This window comes from Euleptes europaea, chromosome 2 (genome assembly GCF_029931775.1).
Source record: "Euleptes europaea isolate rEulEur1 chromosome 2, rEulEur1.hap1, whole genome shotgun sequence".
Taxonomy (NCBI): Eukaryota; Metazoa; Chordata; class Lepidosauria; order Squamata; family Sphaerodactylidae; genus Euleptes; species Euleptes europaea.
Window position 1 is genome coordinate 13,083,296 of NC_079313.1, and position 15,240 is coordinate 13,098,535.

Consider the following 15,240-nt stretch of genomic DNA (forward strand, 5'->3'; position numbering starts at 1 on the left):
TCTGAGGTAAAAAATGAATCCTCATCCATTAACTCCTACTTGCTTCAACATTCCCTCCCTGGAATCTCGCTGGATGTTACTGAGGCCTCCAAATCAGCCCGGGCCTTGGCAGGGGGGAGTGGTGGTTGACAGCTAGTGGCCAGATAATCTCCTGTTCATCACGCCCTTCAAGGTCTAAAAGCTGTTCCCACACCGCCCCATGCGCCAACTACAGTCCTCAAGCTGCCACCTACTGGCCATTTCTCCACTTAAGTTAGCTTACCTGGCAGCAGGAAAAGAGGAAGACCCAACAAGAGATGGATTGACTCAATAAAGGAAGCCACAGCCTTCAATTTGCAAGACCTGAGCAAGGCTGTTAAAGATAGAACGTTTTGGAGGACATTGATTCATAGGGTCACCATGAGTCGGAAGCGACTTGACGGCACTTAACACACACACACACCAGGCATCAACTAGAGCCAGAGCCTTTTCTTAAAAGAAACTTTTTAAAAAAGTTTTTTAAAAACTTTTTAAAAACTTTTTTTTAAAAACGAACATATAAACATTTAAACATAAACAATCATATTATTACAGTTTAAATGGAGCTCACTTTTTAAAATTGCATTTTAGTAGTTCACTAAATTACATTACTCTGTATTCTCAATATATCTTCATATTTAATAACATATTTATTGTGACATGTTTGGAGGACATTGATTCATAGGGTCGCCGTGAGTTGGAAGCTACTTGACGGCACTTAACACACACATTTATTGTAAAACATATATTGCCCAAATCTTTCTTCTTCTATTTTAACTTAATTTTCAACTATATAATTAAAAAAGACATTCCGTTTTCTCTGAAATTCTGAAATTGGTCTGTTATGTATAAAGGATGCTAGTTTTGCCAAAATCGCAATTCAGTTAACTTATTCATCGATTCAGTCAGATCTGGGAATTTCTCTGTCTTCCATTTTGCTGCATATGTTACTGTTGCCGCCATCAGGGAACCTCAGGGTTGAGCTGAAAACTAAAAATTCATATAAAGTAATATATTTATTAGGTGTACACAATGAAATGGATTAAAACACTGGACCTGGAATACAGGCTACATATAAAACTTCCAGTATAAACAGTTACAACAATAATCAACACCACGGATGTTGATTCAAAACGTGACCATGCACGTTTTGGCTTCTTGGGCTTTCCTCCATGGTCAAATTTTAGAAAACATGATTATGAAAAAAACACATCCAGAAATGCACTTTACAAGGTATTATATCAGAAATTTATAAACCTTAACTCCTGTGTGGGTAGATGTAAATTAATAACACCAATCATAGGTCTTTCAGCTAGGGTTGCCAATCTCCAGGTATCAACTGGAGATCTCCTGCTATTACAACTGATCTCCAGCCAATAGAGATCAGTTCACTTGGAGAAAATGGCCGCTTTGGCAATTGGACTCTATGGCATTGAAGTCCCTCTACTCCCCAAACCCCACCCTTCTCAGGCTCCGTCTCAAAAATCTCCAGGTATTGCAATTTTTTTTATAATTAGGTAGTACCTGATGGACTACCTAATCCCTTATGAACTTGTCTGACCACTACAGCCATCTTCAGAGGCTCTGCTTTGGATGCCCCTCGCTTCTGAGATCAGGCAGGTGGCAACCTGGGGCTGGGCCTTCTCGGTCATGGCACCAAAGTCCTGGAACTCTCTCCCAGGGAGATTCATCTGCCCCTTGTGTTGCTGTCTTCCACCAGCGGGTGAAGACCTTTTTGTTTCGTTCGGCATTCCCTCAGTGATCTCAGTGATAATTGTTTTGTACATATTATGACTATTTTTTTAACTCTTCCAAAAATTGTTTTAAAAGTGTATGTTTGGGAGGAGTGCTGATTTTAATGGTTTTATGCCATAATTTTATCTCATATGTTTTAAATTGTTATCCACCTTGGTGGCCCTTGGAAGAGCAGAAAGGTGGGATATACATTCTGTTAACAACTGTAAATAAATAATAGACAGCCAGTGTGGTGTAGTGGTTAAAGTGTCCAACTAGGATCTGGGAAACCCAGGTACAAGTCCCTGCTCTGTAGTGGAAACTTGCTGGGTGACTTTGGGCCAGTCACACACTCTCAGCCTCAACCCTGGCAAGTATTTGGAAGGGAGACCTCCAAGGAATTACCAGAACCAACGAGCTGAAATTAGATTAAAAGCGTTTCCGTCTAAACATTAGGAAGACGTTTCTAACAGTTAGAGTGGTTTCTCAGTGGAACAGGCTTCCTTGGGAGATGGTAAGCTCTCCCCTGGAAGTTTTTAAGCAGAGACTAGATGGCCATCTGACAGCAATGCTGATTCTATGACCTTAGGCAGATCATGAGAGGGAGGGCATCTTGGCCATCTTCTGGGCATGGAGTAGGGGTCACTGGGGATGTGTTGGGGAGGCAGTTGTGAGTTTCCTGCATTGTGCAGAGGGTTGGACTAGATGACCCTTGTGGTCCCTTCCAGTTCTATAATTCTATGAATACCAGAGTCGAGACCCAGAGGCAGGCAATGCCAAACCGCCTCTAAACGTCTCTTGCCTTGAAAACCCTACAGGGTCGCCATGAGTCAGCTGTGACCTGACAAATAAATAATAAGTAAATCCCCGTGAAGTAAAATGCAAATGCTAAGTGTTGCTTGCTTCTCTTTCTGCACTGGGGTGGGGGGTCAGTGCCCCCCAGCATCCCTTCAGCCATCTCCTCTCCCCCACACTACAGGACTTTAAAGAGCAAATCGTCCACCATGCTGCCACCATCTTCCTCATCAGCTTCTCATACTGTGCCAACTACCTCCGCATTGGCACCCTGGTCATGATTATCCACGATGCTTCCGACTGTTTCCTGGAGGTGAGTGAGGCTCTCTGGCACCGCAAAAGGGGAGGTGTCCTGGGTCCCCTGTCCTTACTGAGAAACCCGTTTGACTGGAGCAGAAGGTGCGAGTGATTCCAGGGGGTATACATCTTTTTCGCCTACAAACAAGCAACAGTGGAGAACTATAAGGAAATATACAAAACAATGCTTCATTCCAGTTACTTGAGGGACTAGAACTTCTTTTTGAAACCTGCCACGGTCAGAACTACGTAGTTATGTGCAAGGGGGACACAGGAATACCCCTGTTGGATCAGGCGAAGGGTCAATCTACTCTGCTCAGTCCACTCTAGCATCCTATTTCCCATGTTGGCCAACAGGGTTGCCAAGAGTCCTTCAAGGGCGAGGGAATTCATGCCCCCCGTCCTCTATTTCCCCACCCTAACGCTGCTGAATGGTGGGGGGGAGGAGAAATGGAGGGTCTGGAACGGTATCTCACAACAACACTCTTTCTGGCTGCGTAAGTGGAATTGACATCACCGCAAGGTGGGACACTAAAGATTACCTGTTTGGGGGAATCCTAGAGTGTCTACAGTTTGGTGATGTCACTTCTGGTTATGCAGCCAGCAATGGCATCATGGGACACCGTTTTGTTCCCTGCCCCATCCCCAGTCTCTTGCTTTTGGCTGGCAGTCCTAGTGGCAGACCAGATGTACCAGAAGGCTCTTAAACAGGGACGCAAAGGCCCAAGATTCCCTGTTTTCAATCCTTCCCAGCAGCTGGCATTCAGAGGTATACTGCTTCTAACTGTGGAGGTTCTGTTGAGAGATCATGGGTAAGACTATGATATGTCGCTCCATGAATTTATCCTGTCCTCTCATAAAGTGATTAAAACACTATCTCTTACAGCAGGGAATTCCACCAAGTTAATGAAGAGCCCAGTGGCTCAGAGTGATAAGCTGCAGTACTGCAGTCCAAGCTCTACTCACGACCTGAGTTCGATCCCAACAGAAGTTTGTTTCAGGTAGCCGGCTCAAGGTTGACTCAGCCTTCCATCCTTCCGAGGTCGGTAAAATGAGTACCCCACTTGCTGGGGGTAAAGGGTAGACTACTGGGGAAGCCACTGGCAAACTACCCCATAAACATAGCCTGCCTAGTAAATGTTGGGATGTGATGTCACCCCATGGGTCAGGAATGACCTGGTGCTTGCTCAGGGGACCTTTACCTTTTAGTAAGGATAAAACAGATGAAGGCCATTTTGGGTCTCCCTTGGGGAGAAAGGCTGGGTATAAAAAAAAGTAAATAAAGAATGTGCCCTGCCTGAAGGTGGACTTTCTTTTGTTTGACTGGAAGCCTGCTGCCCATCAAGGGTATTTTAAAAAACTTTTTATGCTTTTTGTGTCCCCACTTCCAGCCCACTAAGATCTTCAACTACCTGAAATGGCGTCGGATTTGTGACACTCTGTTCATTACTTTCACCATCGTTTTCCTCGTCACCCGCCTGGTGATTTTCCCCTACAAGTAAGTTTCAGTTCTGGGTCCCATCGCTGAGCCCCTTCTGTCTCATTAAAGCTGCTGCCTTTGGTGGGTTTCAGACAGATGAACAAAGGTGGAGAGGACCAGCCATGGTTATGAGGCACTGTGGGGCAGCAAGATATGATGGGGTAGACATTTCTTGTTAGCCCTATCCCAATCATATACATGGCATAGTGTGAGTATCCAGTTTTAAGAGCGCAAGTGCCACACATTCAGTATACGGTATCTTTCCCCCTCTGCTTTACTGATTTGCACATGCACATAATTGAAAGCTGAAACAATGCAAAAAAAAGCAAAACGATCCAATCGTACATGTGATGGCAGATTCTTTTGTGTGTGGTGTTTTACTGATGTGCACTTCCTTCCTTGCGCATGGGTTAAATATAGCACATTGAAGGAATCTTGATACCTTTGTATGTAGAGTCACATTAAGATTGCTTTCTTGCAGTGCTTTGTCCATGCAAAGGAACGCTGAGAATGTGTAGGGTGGGAGAAGCACGTGAACTGGAGATACCAATGCTAGTGGCAAAGAGTGCATGTGCAGTATGTATACAAAAAAATTTAAACGGAAACAACAGAGGTTCCTAACATGTTGGCTCCATACTTTGGAGTTCCAAATTGGGAGAAATTCAGCTGAGGAGGAGAAGGCTGGGGAGGTCCCCCAAACAGGGCACCACTACAGACCTTTGGCATATCAGTAATTGTGTGGGTGTAAAGTGCCATCAGGTCGCAGCCAACTTATGGCCACCCCAGCAAGGTGCTTTCAAGGCACGTGAGAAGCAGAGGTGTTTTGCCATTGCCTTCCTCTGCAAAGTCTTCCTTGGTGGTGTCTGTTCCAAGTACCAACCCTGCTTTAAAAAGGGAACATGTTTTATTAAGTCGAGGGCCATTTATGCAGGGTCAAAGCTCTTTTTAAAAAATGCAACCTTTAAAATGCCTATTCATGGCCCCGATGCAAAAGGAGAAATTTCACCACCACCCCTCTCGCCTGCTCCTTCGTTTGCATAGGCCTTGGCAATAGTCGTTTGCATCGCTAATCCACGTTTGTGATTTTTCATGGTTCATTCAGTAAATGCTTCGGTTCGGGGGCCGAGCAAATACAAAAGGTCATGTTAAAGGGGCTCTTAAGAAATGCGAAGCAGGTATGCGCCGGCTTCGCAGTCACTTCCTGAATGACGGTTCAGCGTGAAAAATTAAAAAGAATATATGCGGGGCACTTCAGCCTGGAACACGCTGCTAATTACCAAGCACAAATGACCCATCTTTTAATTGCTTAAACTATCTAAGAATTGTATAGCATATAGTTTTAGTTCCTGTTTTATTTTATTTTTTCTTCCATTTTATCCTGTAACCGATATGAATGTTTTAATGGCATTATCCGTATTAATAAATCTGAATCTGACCCTGCTTAGCTACCGAGATCTGACAAGATCGGGCTATACCATGCCACCTTCCCTCCCTATACCAGTAATTAGAGAGCATCATAGATGGGCAAATGCAGGCCCTTCCCCAAAGACCTGACCGTCTAAAGGCAAGGATGTTAGAGCGCTCCGTCCTCTCATGATTTCCTCTTCTTTCCCCGCAGAGTGCTCTACAACACAGCCTATTACTCCATGGAACTCTACCAACCCTTTTTTGGCTACTACTTCGTGAATGCTCTCCTGATAGTCCTGCAGCTGCTGCACATCTTCTGGTCTTACCTTATCATCCACATGGTGTACAAGTTCCTCGCAAGCGGCACGGTATGTGCAGGGAGCTGCCAGGGGAGGAGGATGCTCATCAAAGACCAATAATAAAAAAATATCATGGGATCTTAACCCCCCCCCCCCAATACCAACAGGTTGAAATTACCAGAACCAATGGGTTGAAATGAAAGCACTTGTCAGGGATGCTCTAGGCTGATCCTGCATTAAGCAGGAGGTTGGACTAGATGGCCTGTATGGCCCCTTCCACCTCTATGATTCTACATGGGGAATAGTAATATAGTGGCCTACATTTGTAATGCAAGTCTTACAAAATGACACCTTATAATACAGATTGAATACAAAATAATTTTTTATACCATGAACACATGAAGCTGCCTTATACTGAATCAGACCCTTGGCCCATCAAAGTCAGTATTGTCTACTCATACTGGCAGCGGCTCTCTGGGGTCTCAGGCAGAGGTCTTTCCCATCACCTACTCTCCTAGTCCCTTTAACTGGAGATGCCAGGGATTGAACCTGGGACCTTCTGCATGCCAAGCAGATGCTCTACCACTGAGCCACAGCCCCTCCTCATATATTATATGCTGCAAGTTGTCTCCTTCATGTAGCAGCCAAAATCTGTGTTGTTAACAAGCTCCTAGGTTTCACTTAGGAGCCCCGTGGTGCAGAGTGGTAAGCTGCAGTGTTGCAGTCCAAAGCTCTGCTCATGACCTGAGTTCAATCCCAACGGAAGTCAGGTTCAGGTAGCCGGCTCAAGGTTGACTCAGCCTTCCATCCTTCCGAGGTTGGTAAAATGAGAACCCAGCTTGCTGGGGGTAAAGGGAAGACTGGGCAAACCACCCCGTAAACAAAGTCTGCCTAGAAAATGTTGGGATGTGACATCACCCCATGGGTGACCCGGAGCTTGCACAGGGGACCTTTACCTTAGCTTTCACTTGTTTCATAGGGGTTAACTTTCTGAGAACCTTCTCAAACATCCAAACTTCTCTCTAACAAAGTTACAATAACAAATCAAACGCTTTAAAAACTTTTTTTCTCCAAATTTTTCACTATTATAAATATTTCTGAATAATGTATTACAGTATTGAACCCGAGCAGGATCTTAATAGGATATACAAATGTAATATGTACCTTTGCTACCATTGAATTTATATTTATATACAAATACACTGTGAGTTTTGAATATAAGTTCACACCAATAGTTGGGTACTATTTTATATTTTGTTGGTCTTGTACATTTAGTACCTGACTTCCCCTTTTCATCATTATTCATCATTCCTGGTGGGAAAATGAACAGGTAGAAGTGAGTCCCAACACTAGCCAAACTCTTTACACTTATTGATAAAACGGGAAGATTACCTAGCGGATGGGAGGTGGCTGTTGTTGTTCCGATACACCAAAAAGGGTCTATTACCGATCCCCAAAACTACAGGCCAATTAGTCTACTTAGTACCAAAGCCAAACTTTACGCAAGACACCTATATTGGAAGTGGGTCAAATGAGTGGAGGCATCTTTGTGGACAAAACAGAAGCATAGCCAAGGTTGGTGACAAGTCGTCTGGTTCTCTTGCAGATGGAAAAAGACTTGAGGAGCAATTCAGAAGACAGCGAGAAGGGCGAAGAAGAGAAGGAAGCCAAGAAGAATGGGCCTGCCCCACCCAGCCTGAACAGCGGCGGGGACTGCATCAGCAAAGAGACCCCCTTGCAGCTTAACGGCAGCAGCCATCCCGCGAACGGCAATACCAAAATCAGGTAGCTGAAGCCAGCTCGAGTGACTGACCAGCCCCTGATCAAGCGTACTCTGTGCCCTTCCCAGCTCGCCCTTGTTTCCTGTAGGCCTGGAAAGACCTAACCTTAGCCTGATAACCAAATCTCTGCTTCCTCCGGAATGGTGCACTATTTTTATCCCGTTTTATTCCATGAGCTTGCGGTAGCCGGAGGAGAAAAAAAGGGAATAGCATAACGTCAGCCTCTTTTGTTTTCTTGGGCCGGTCCTGATGGTAGACTGGCAGGGCTGACTCGCAACCATTAATTTATAACCCACTTTGTAAATATCCAGCTTTTTCTGCAACGGCACTGAGAATCAGAAAACGGGGACGTGATCTCCAATCAAAATGCCAGATCTGGGAGATGGTGATGCTTTGAAAAGCGGCAGAGTCTCCTCATTACTGCGCACAAGTCAGAAATTTACAGGAGAGGCCAGAGATCCAGTTCCTTGCTGGTGTGTTGTTGGGGGGCGGGGAGTTGTAGGACAGGAAGGGAATGTCAGACCCAGCCACAGATGGACTGATAATGTTGTCGAAAGGCCAGCGTGGGGCATTTCAGGTCCCCGGGAGGGACATATCCAAGAAGGTCGTCATGCCTCTTTGGGACAGGAGTCGGCAAGGCAGAGGAGAAAGAAAACAGGGAAATGGATGGTTTACGTTAATTGTTTGAAAAGGGTATTCTGGATGAACATTGGGAAGACTGCTGGCTGGGAAGGGTGCTGGTTCGTTCTCTCCCTGCCCCAGGAAGGAGGGGTCTCAAGCCTATCCTAGATGAAGCACTGGCAGATCCAGGATTTAATCTTCAGTGTGGTTTTCCTTTGTCGTTCACAGTCATAGGGCTTCATTTGTTCCCTTGTGCCATTTTCCAAGCCTCGAGCAGACCCCGGAACTGCCATTTCTCCATTTGGGAAACTATATTGGCACTGTACAGGTAGCCTGTATGTTTTCCCAGTGGGGCAGAATAACAGCATATAGGATGGCAGGGCATCATTTTCAGTTGGGAAATTCAGTTTACATTCCTCTCCTCTCCCCTGCATCTGGCAGTCTCGATCCCAATCAAAACCACTCAAAGTCTGATATTTCAGAAGGAAAAGGTACACTTGGAGATCCAATCATGGGTCTTCCAATGTCTTTTGTGGTAGACGTCTTAGGTTGAGTCTGCAGTTTACTCTCTTCTCAGGAGGGTGGGGAAATGGCTGCATTTTTGTCTTGTTTCCTGTGTCACATGACTCCATGTTTCTAGGATGTTTCGAGCGCTGCTCATCAATAAACGTATTTCGGAAAACACAGCAATCCTTTTGTGTGATCTAATAGCCATGTGGGCCAGAGGCTGCTGTGGAGAGGGTGAAAGGGATGAAGGGTTACTTACTACCTCTTATATCTACACAGAGGGTAAGGGTTGCCTCCTTCCTCACCCCCGGGAACAAACTTGCCCCTATGGATTGCAGAATCCAGGCCATAGTTGGTCAACTTACAGGTGGTGGCAGGAGATTCCCTGCTATTACAACTGATCTCCAGGCGACAGAGATTGGTTCACCTGGAGAAAATGGCCGCTTTGGAAGGTGGACTCTATGGCATTATTTCACAAAATCACAAAACCACACAAGGTTGGAAGAGACCACAAGGGCCATCCAGTCCAACCTCCTGCCATGCAGGATCCCAAAATCAAAGCGCTCCCGACAGATGGCCATCTAACCTCTGCTTAAAGACCTCCAAAGATGGGGACTCCACCCCCGCCCCCGAGGCAGGGCATTCCATCGTCGAACCGCCCTCACTTTTAGAAAGTTCTTCCTAAAGTTTAGGTGGAATCGTTTTTCTTAGTTTAAACCCAATACTCCGTGTTCTAGTCTCTGAAGCAACAGAGAACAAGCCCCTCCTCTCTCCAAACCCCACCCACCTCAGGCTCCGCCCCCAAAATCTCCAGGTATTGCCCAACCCGGACCTGGCAACCCTATCAAATAGCCACGTGGGCCAGAGGCTGCTGTGGAGAGGGGGAAAGGGAGGGAAGCGTTCCTTCCTGCCTCTTATATCTACACAGAGGATAGTTTTTGCATCCTTCCTCGCCAACAACCCCAGGAACTAACTTGTACCTGTGGATTGCTGAATCCGGGCTGTACTTGGTGACTGGTGCTCACAGGAAGCTTATCGCAGCAGGGGAAATGGCTCCCTTGGATGGTATGTTTAGGGCAGCGAGGGCAGCAAAATAAGAGACACACTAATATGGCCAATGGGCACTTTCGGTTTTCCTGGGGACTAGACACCGCCCTCCAGGATCTGCCTCCCATTATACAATTTCCTGCCAACTCCACTGCACCACGGTTCCCAGTGGAGAATTAAAAGGGGGATTGTGGATACAGAATTTGGGCCTGGTATTAACCTACCCAGGCTTAGGCTGAAAACTGAGGGATAATGAGGTAAACTGACAGGAATAGAATGATTTGCTGGCCAAAATTTATTCAGAAAGAAAATAAATATTAACCAGGAGCTGTGGGATCTCTGGTTGCAAACGGCACATGCTTAAAGAATAGGGTTGCCAGCTCTAGGTTGGGAAATACCTGGAGATTTTGGGGGTGGAGCCTGAGGAGGGCAGGGTTTGGGACGGGGAGGGACTTCAATGGAGTATAATGCCGTCGAGTCCACTCTCCAAAGTGGCCATTTTCTCCAGGGGAACTGATCTCTGTCACCTGGTGATCCGTTGTAATAGCAGATCTCCAGCTAGTACCTGGAGGTTGGCAACCATATTAAAGAGCACCTTCTCTCAGGAAGGTTTATTATTTAGAAACACAGTGTTTTGCTGCAGCTAAGTTGCTCAGTAGACCCACCAAACCCTGCTAGCACAGGGAAGCATCGCAGTTAGCCAGAGAGAGGGGAACTTAACCAACAATTTGACATCTCCGCAAGATCTTTAATTCACAGTCCTGGGAAACTAACCCTTCTCTCTTGCTCCCAGCCACCAACCTCTAATTCTTGACCCCCCCAAACCTAACAAACTGAACACGCACACCTGTCAGCCCTTGACCCATTGAACCAGAAATCACCACAGAGACAGTCAGGATCCAAGCAGATGGCTTTTACTGGTCAAATAGGTATTACAGTGCATATAGAATAAGATGACAGCTATGAGGGTCTTGCTCGTTAGTTGGCAATATAAGGCTTGAAAAAGGCGGGTGATTACAGAACACACAAAGCATAAACAGAGAACACTTTCCCAGGAGTAGCGTTCCCAGGCTTTGGTATGTGAAGTTGTCCTTGAACGGTTCAGCCAAGGAACAGAGGCAACAGAGAAACCGAGATAACAGCCTGACATCCTGCTCCCCTTAAGGCCCCCTCCCATCCTGCAAGGGGGCTGGTCTGTCTGGGTAGGCAACGTGAAAGGCGTTGATGAGCTTGGGGGCGGAGACATCTCGTGCACGAACCCACTCGTCATAGGCAGGGGGGAAGTGTTTCCAGCGAACTAGGTATTGTAAAATTCCATGGTGAATACGGGAGTCCAGGACCTTGGAGACCTCAAAATGTTCTTCCCCCCCCCCCCACCATTATGGGCTGCTCGGGAGGCTGCTCTGGATGCCACTGCGGAGAAGCAATATGGGGTTTCAGGAGGCTGATGTGGAAAACGGGGTGCACACGTCTTAAGGTTTTGGGGAGAGACAGTTCCACTGTGACAGGATTTATGATGCGAGTGATAGGAAATGGGCCAATGAACTTAGCGTTGAGCTTATGGCACGGTCGGGTGGAACGCAAATTCTTGGTGGATAGGTAGACCAGGTCACCTACTTGTGGATCCCCACCGGGGGACCGATGTTTATCGGCTTGTGCTTTGTATAAGCGCTTGGCTCGGGCAAGATTGCTAATCAGCCAGGGCCACGTAGTGCAGAGGGTGTGTGCCCAAGAGGCAATGTCGGCATTCCCCTCCCCTTCCACATCCTCCACAGGGGGGATAGGACCGAAGTCCTGTCCATAGATCGCATAAAACGGGCTGAAACCAGTGGACTGATGTACAGCATTATTATAAGCATATTCTGCAAAAGGTAACAGTTCTACCCAGTTATCTTGGTGGTAATTGACATAACAGCGCAAATAACATTCAAGTACAGCATTAACACGTTCGGTCTGGCCATCCGTTTGGGGATGGTATGCACTAGACAATCCCTGTTCCACCCCCACCAATTTGAGAAAAGCTTTCCAAAACTTTGCAACAAAACTACTGCCGCGGTCGCAGATTATTTTGCGCGGAAACGAATGTAGTCTAAAGACATGTGACACGAAGAGGCGGGCCAATTTCTGAGCGGAGGGGATCCCTGCGCATGGAACCAAATGTATTTGCTTGGAAAATAAGTCAGTGATAACCCATAGTACAGTTTTCCCCCCGCTGAGAGGGAGATCCGTCATAAAATCCATAGCAATCACTTCCCAGGGTTTGGAGGGTATTTCAAGCGGTTGCAGTAGTCCTGGGGGCTTGCCTTGAGATCGCTTGACTGTGGCGCAAATAGGACAGCTGCGAATAAACGAGTCAATATCAGAACGCATTCCCCCCCACCAAAACTGTCTGCGCAACAAGTGAAGGGTTTTTAGAAACCCAAAGTGCCCTGCGGTTTTCATTCCATGGGCCAAGTGTAAGACGTCTTTTCGGAGCGCTTTGGGTACATACAATTTTGAGTCTTTGTACCAAGAGCCCCCTTGTTCAATAACACCAGGAGGCAGGGTTTGATTATAATGTTCCATAAGGCAGTGGTCCCGCAGGGACTTTATGAAAGAATCAGAGATGGGAACCCCCCCCTCGTTTAACGTAGTAGTCGGAGCAGGTAGGGGGGTTGGCGAGGGGGAAACGCTTACGTGTTGCTGTGCGTAGACTTCAGGCGGCCGGGCGGCCGGTCGAGTTGGAGGAGTTGGAGCCGGAGCCATCGTGGCGTCCCGTCGCGGAGGTAGGAGAGTGGCCGGTAGGGTTGGAGGAGTTTGCCCGCTGGTAACTGTGTGTTGTCGCTGGGGCAGCGTTTGAGATCGGGTTTGTACAGCCAATACGGGCAGGGCTTCTCTTTGTGCGGGCGTAAATAGAGAGTCTGTTGGCCGATCGAGTTTTGCTGGGTATTGAGGCAATCGGGAGAGAGCATCCGCGAGAACGTTTTGTTTTCCTGGGACATGCTTCAGGACAAAACGAAACTGAGCAAAGAATTCCGCCCAACGTTGTTGTTTTGCGGATAATTTATGGGTTCCTGTGAGAGCGGCCAGATTCTTGTGATCGGTCCAAACTTCGAAGGGGACTTTGGACCCTTCTAGGAACTGTCGCCAAAGGGTAAGAGCATGGTGAACAGCTGAGGCTTCTTTCTCCCAAATAGGCCAGTTCAATTGGGAGTGTGCAAACTTCTTAGAGAAATATGCGCAAGGGTGAAGGAGACCATTAGGTCCTCTTTGCAGCAGGGCCCCCCCCCATGGCTACGTCGGAGGCATCGACCTGCACAATGAACATTCGATTAGGGTCTGGGTGCCGTAGCACCGGTTCTGATGTGAAAAGCCGTTTGAGAGCCACAAAAGCGGCTTGGCATTGATCAGTCCACAGTATTTTAGCGGAGGGCAATGTGGCCGAGCTTTCTTTACCTTTGGTTTTTAGAAGGTCGGTGATGGGCAGTGCTATTTGGGCGAAGTTTGGGATGAATCCGCGGTAAAAATTAGCAAAGCCCAGGAATTGTTGTACTTGCTTGCGGTTGGAGGGAGGTGCCCATTCGAGGACGGAACGGACTTTGTCCGGGTCCATGCTAAGGCCATGGTGAGAGATTATGTATCCCAAGAAAGTTATTTTGCTTTGGTGAAATTCGCATTTAGCCAGCTTTGCGAAGAGTTGGTGGGTGCGTAGATGGCGTAGAACTTCTCGGACCAATGTGACATGCTCGTCCATGGTTTTTGAATAAATGAGAATGTCGTCTAAATAAACCACTACCCCGCGGTACAGCAAATCATGAAGGATTTCATTGATGAGTTGCATGAAGACCCCCGGGGCCCCTTTTAACCCGAAGGGCATCACAAGGAATTCAAACATTCCAAAGCAGCTAGAGAAGGCAGTGAGGGGTTCGTCCCCCTCTCGGATGCGGACGCGGTAGTAGGCTTCTACCAGGTCCAATTTAGAAAAAATACGTCCTTCTTGTAGTTGTCCCAAGATATCTGAAATTAATGGTATAGGATAGGCGTTGGTTTGAGTAATTGCATTGAGTTTTCGGAAGTCAATGCAGAGGCGTAGGTCGCCCTCCTTCTTTCGAACAAAAAACGCGGGGGCTGAGTTGGGAGCATTCGATGGGCGAATGAACCCTCTAGCAAGGTTTTTGTCCAAAAAGTCCCGAAGCACAGTGCGCTCGGAAGTGCTCATTGGGTAGATTTTACTTTTGGTTAATGTGCAGTCTTTCACCATCTCAATTGCACAGTCGGTAGCCCGGTGAGGGGGTAAGGCATCACATTCTTTAATGTTAAAAACATCCGCGAAGTCTTGGTATATTTCAGGAAGGGCTGGTGTTGATGGGATCTCAGAGAGTAATGCCGGAGCGGGTGGAGACAGCATTGCAACTTGTTGTCGGTGTTGATCGCATTTGGGATTGTTAAAGGAAATTGTGTTCGTGTCCCAATCGATACTGGGACAATGACCTTTAATCCAGTTAATTCCCAGGACCACCTCGAATCGAATAGGGGCTATGGTAAAGTCGATTTGTTCCCAGTGGGAGCCAATTCCCATTGCCACCCCTATAGTGCGATGGTCAACTGGACCCCCTTTGAAATGGCTCCCATCCATTTGGGCAAATTGGACGGGAGCTGGTAAAGCCTCGGACTCAACTTTGAGTGCTGCAAATGTGGCTGCACTTATGAGAGTGCGACTGCAACCAGAGTCAATAAGTGCTTTAACGGGTAGTTGGGGGCCACCTTCGTGATGTTGTAGAATGGCATCTACATAAACGGTGGTTTCTACTTCCTTTACTTTAGTGGGAGCTGTCGGTTTAGCAGGAGAATCTGCAGAGGTCTGTGGAGACGCTCCACTCACCACAGACCGGAGCCGTTTTTTGACAAGTCAAGGGGAGATTCTAGGTTTAAAGCCGGAGAGGTCAATGGGTTCTCTTCGTCCGAAGAGGGAAAGTTGTCCCCCAATGGGGCACTTGTAATCCGAGACCCGGCTGGGTCAGTTGATGCAGGCAGAACGGATGAGTCTCCAGTGTGAAGTGCAGAGAGTGTGGGTCTTCCCGGCGCTGCGCTGCGGGTGGCCGCGGTGCCTCTGCGTTGCGGTCGTCCCCTAGCTCGAGTTGCCGTTCTGGGACGAAAAGGTTCAGGGCGGTAAGGGCAGACCGCTGCAAAGTGGCCCTGTTCCCCACAAATGAGGCAGGCACCCCTTTGAAATCGGGTTTCGCGATCCTGGAGTGGACGCGTCGGCTTCCGTATA

At 47.3% G+C, this 15,240-nt stretch overlaps 1 protein-coding gene across 1 annotated transcript in view; it reads left to right on the forward strand.

Moving 5' to 3' along the window:
* The window catches only part of LOC130473128 (ceramide synthase 4-like), a 74,805-nt gene that overhangs the window by 25,610 nt on the left and 33,955 nt on the right, over window positions 1-15,240 (forward strand). The window contains exons 9-12 of the mRNA XM_056844659.1: window positions 2,732-2,860; window positions 4,236-4,342; window positions 5,943-6,099; window positions 7,637-7,815. Of these exons, the coding sequence (XP_056700637.1) occupies window positions 2,732-2,860; window positions 4,236-4,342; window positions 5,943-6,099; window positions 7,637-7,815 (572 nt within the window). The remainder of the gene's footprint in view (window positions 1-2,731; window positions 2,861-4,235; window positions 4,343-5,942; window positions 6,100-7,636; window positions 7,816-15,240) is intronic.